General features: G+C 71.6%; 1 protein-coding gene across 4 annotated transcripts in view; it reads left to right on the forward strand.

The window, feature by feature from the left end:
- The first annotated feature begins 249 nt into the window (after positions 1 to 249).
- Positions 250 to 592, forward strand: part of STXBP1 (syntaxin binding protein 1) — a 101,527-nt gene continuing 101,184 nt past the window's right edge. For 2 of the 4 annotated variants that reach the window (XM_019510491.1, XM_019510492.1), the window contains exon 1: positions 250 to 439. In XM_019510491.1, the coding sequence (XP_019366036.1) occupies positions 403 to 439 (37 nt within the window). In that variant the 5' untranslated portion in view covers positions 250 to 402. The remainder of the gene's footprint in view (positions 440 to 592) is intronic. The other 2 variants (XM_019510493.1, XM_019510494.1) reach the window with 1 other exon arrangement.

Here is a 592-nt window from a genome sequence, read left to right on the forward strand (position 1 = left end):
TCTGCTTGCGGTGCACACGGCCTTTGCACGCCAGGGGCGGGCTGGGATACGCTGACGCTGGTGCTGGTGCCCCTTCCCCGGGCACAACCTGCCCTCTCCCCCGGCCGCGCGGCTCGGGGATGCTCCCCCCGCCCGGGCCGTGGTGCAGCCAGCCACGGATGCACCAGCCGGGCCAGGCGATTGGTTTGCAAGCCGTGACGTCCCTTAGCATCATCCCCTCCCCATCCTCCTCCTCCTCCTCGGAGCAGCAGCCGCCCGCACGCCCCCTCCCTCCGGCTCCCCCCGCTTTGCAGGCGCCGAGCCGCAGGGCCGGGGCTCGTCTCTCGGGCACCCGGCGGGCGGGTCAGGGGCCGGGCGGAGCCCCCAGGGCACCAGCTGCCCCTCGGAAGGCAGCGGCGCATCATGGCTCCCATCGGGCTCAAGGCGGTGGTCGGAGAAAGTAAGATGCTCGGTTTGGGGAGGCGGCCCCCCCTCTGCCTGCACAGCTGGGGTGGGGGCACTGCCCAACATCTGGATCTTCTTTGCTGGCGAGGATGGAAAGGGGGTGGGGGGGTTGCAGATGCGCAATCCGGACCCCATCCGGAGGGAGGGA

This window comes from Gavialis gangeticus, unplaced genomic scaffold (genome assembly GCF_001723915.1).
Source record: "Gavialis gangeticus isolate Ggan-Ray unplaced genomic scaffold, GavGan_comp1, whole genome shotgun sequence".
NCBI classification, from domain to species: Eukaryota; Metazoa; Chordata; order Crocodylia; family Gavialidae; genus Gavialis; species Gavialis gangeticus.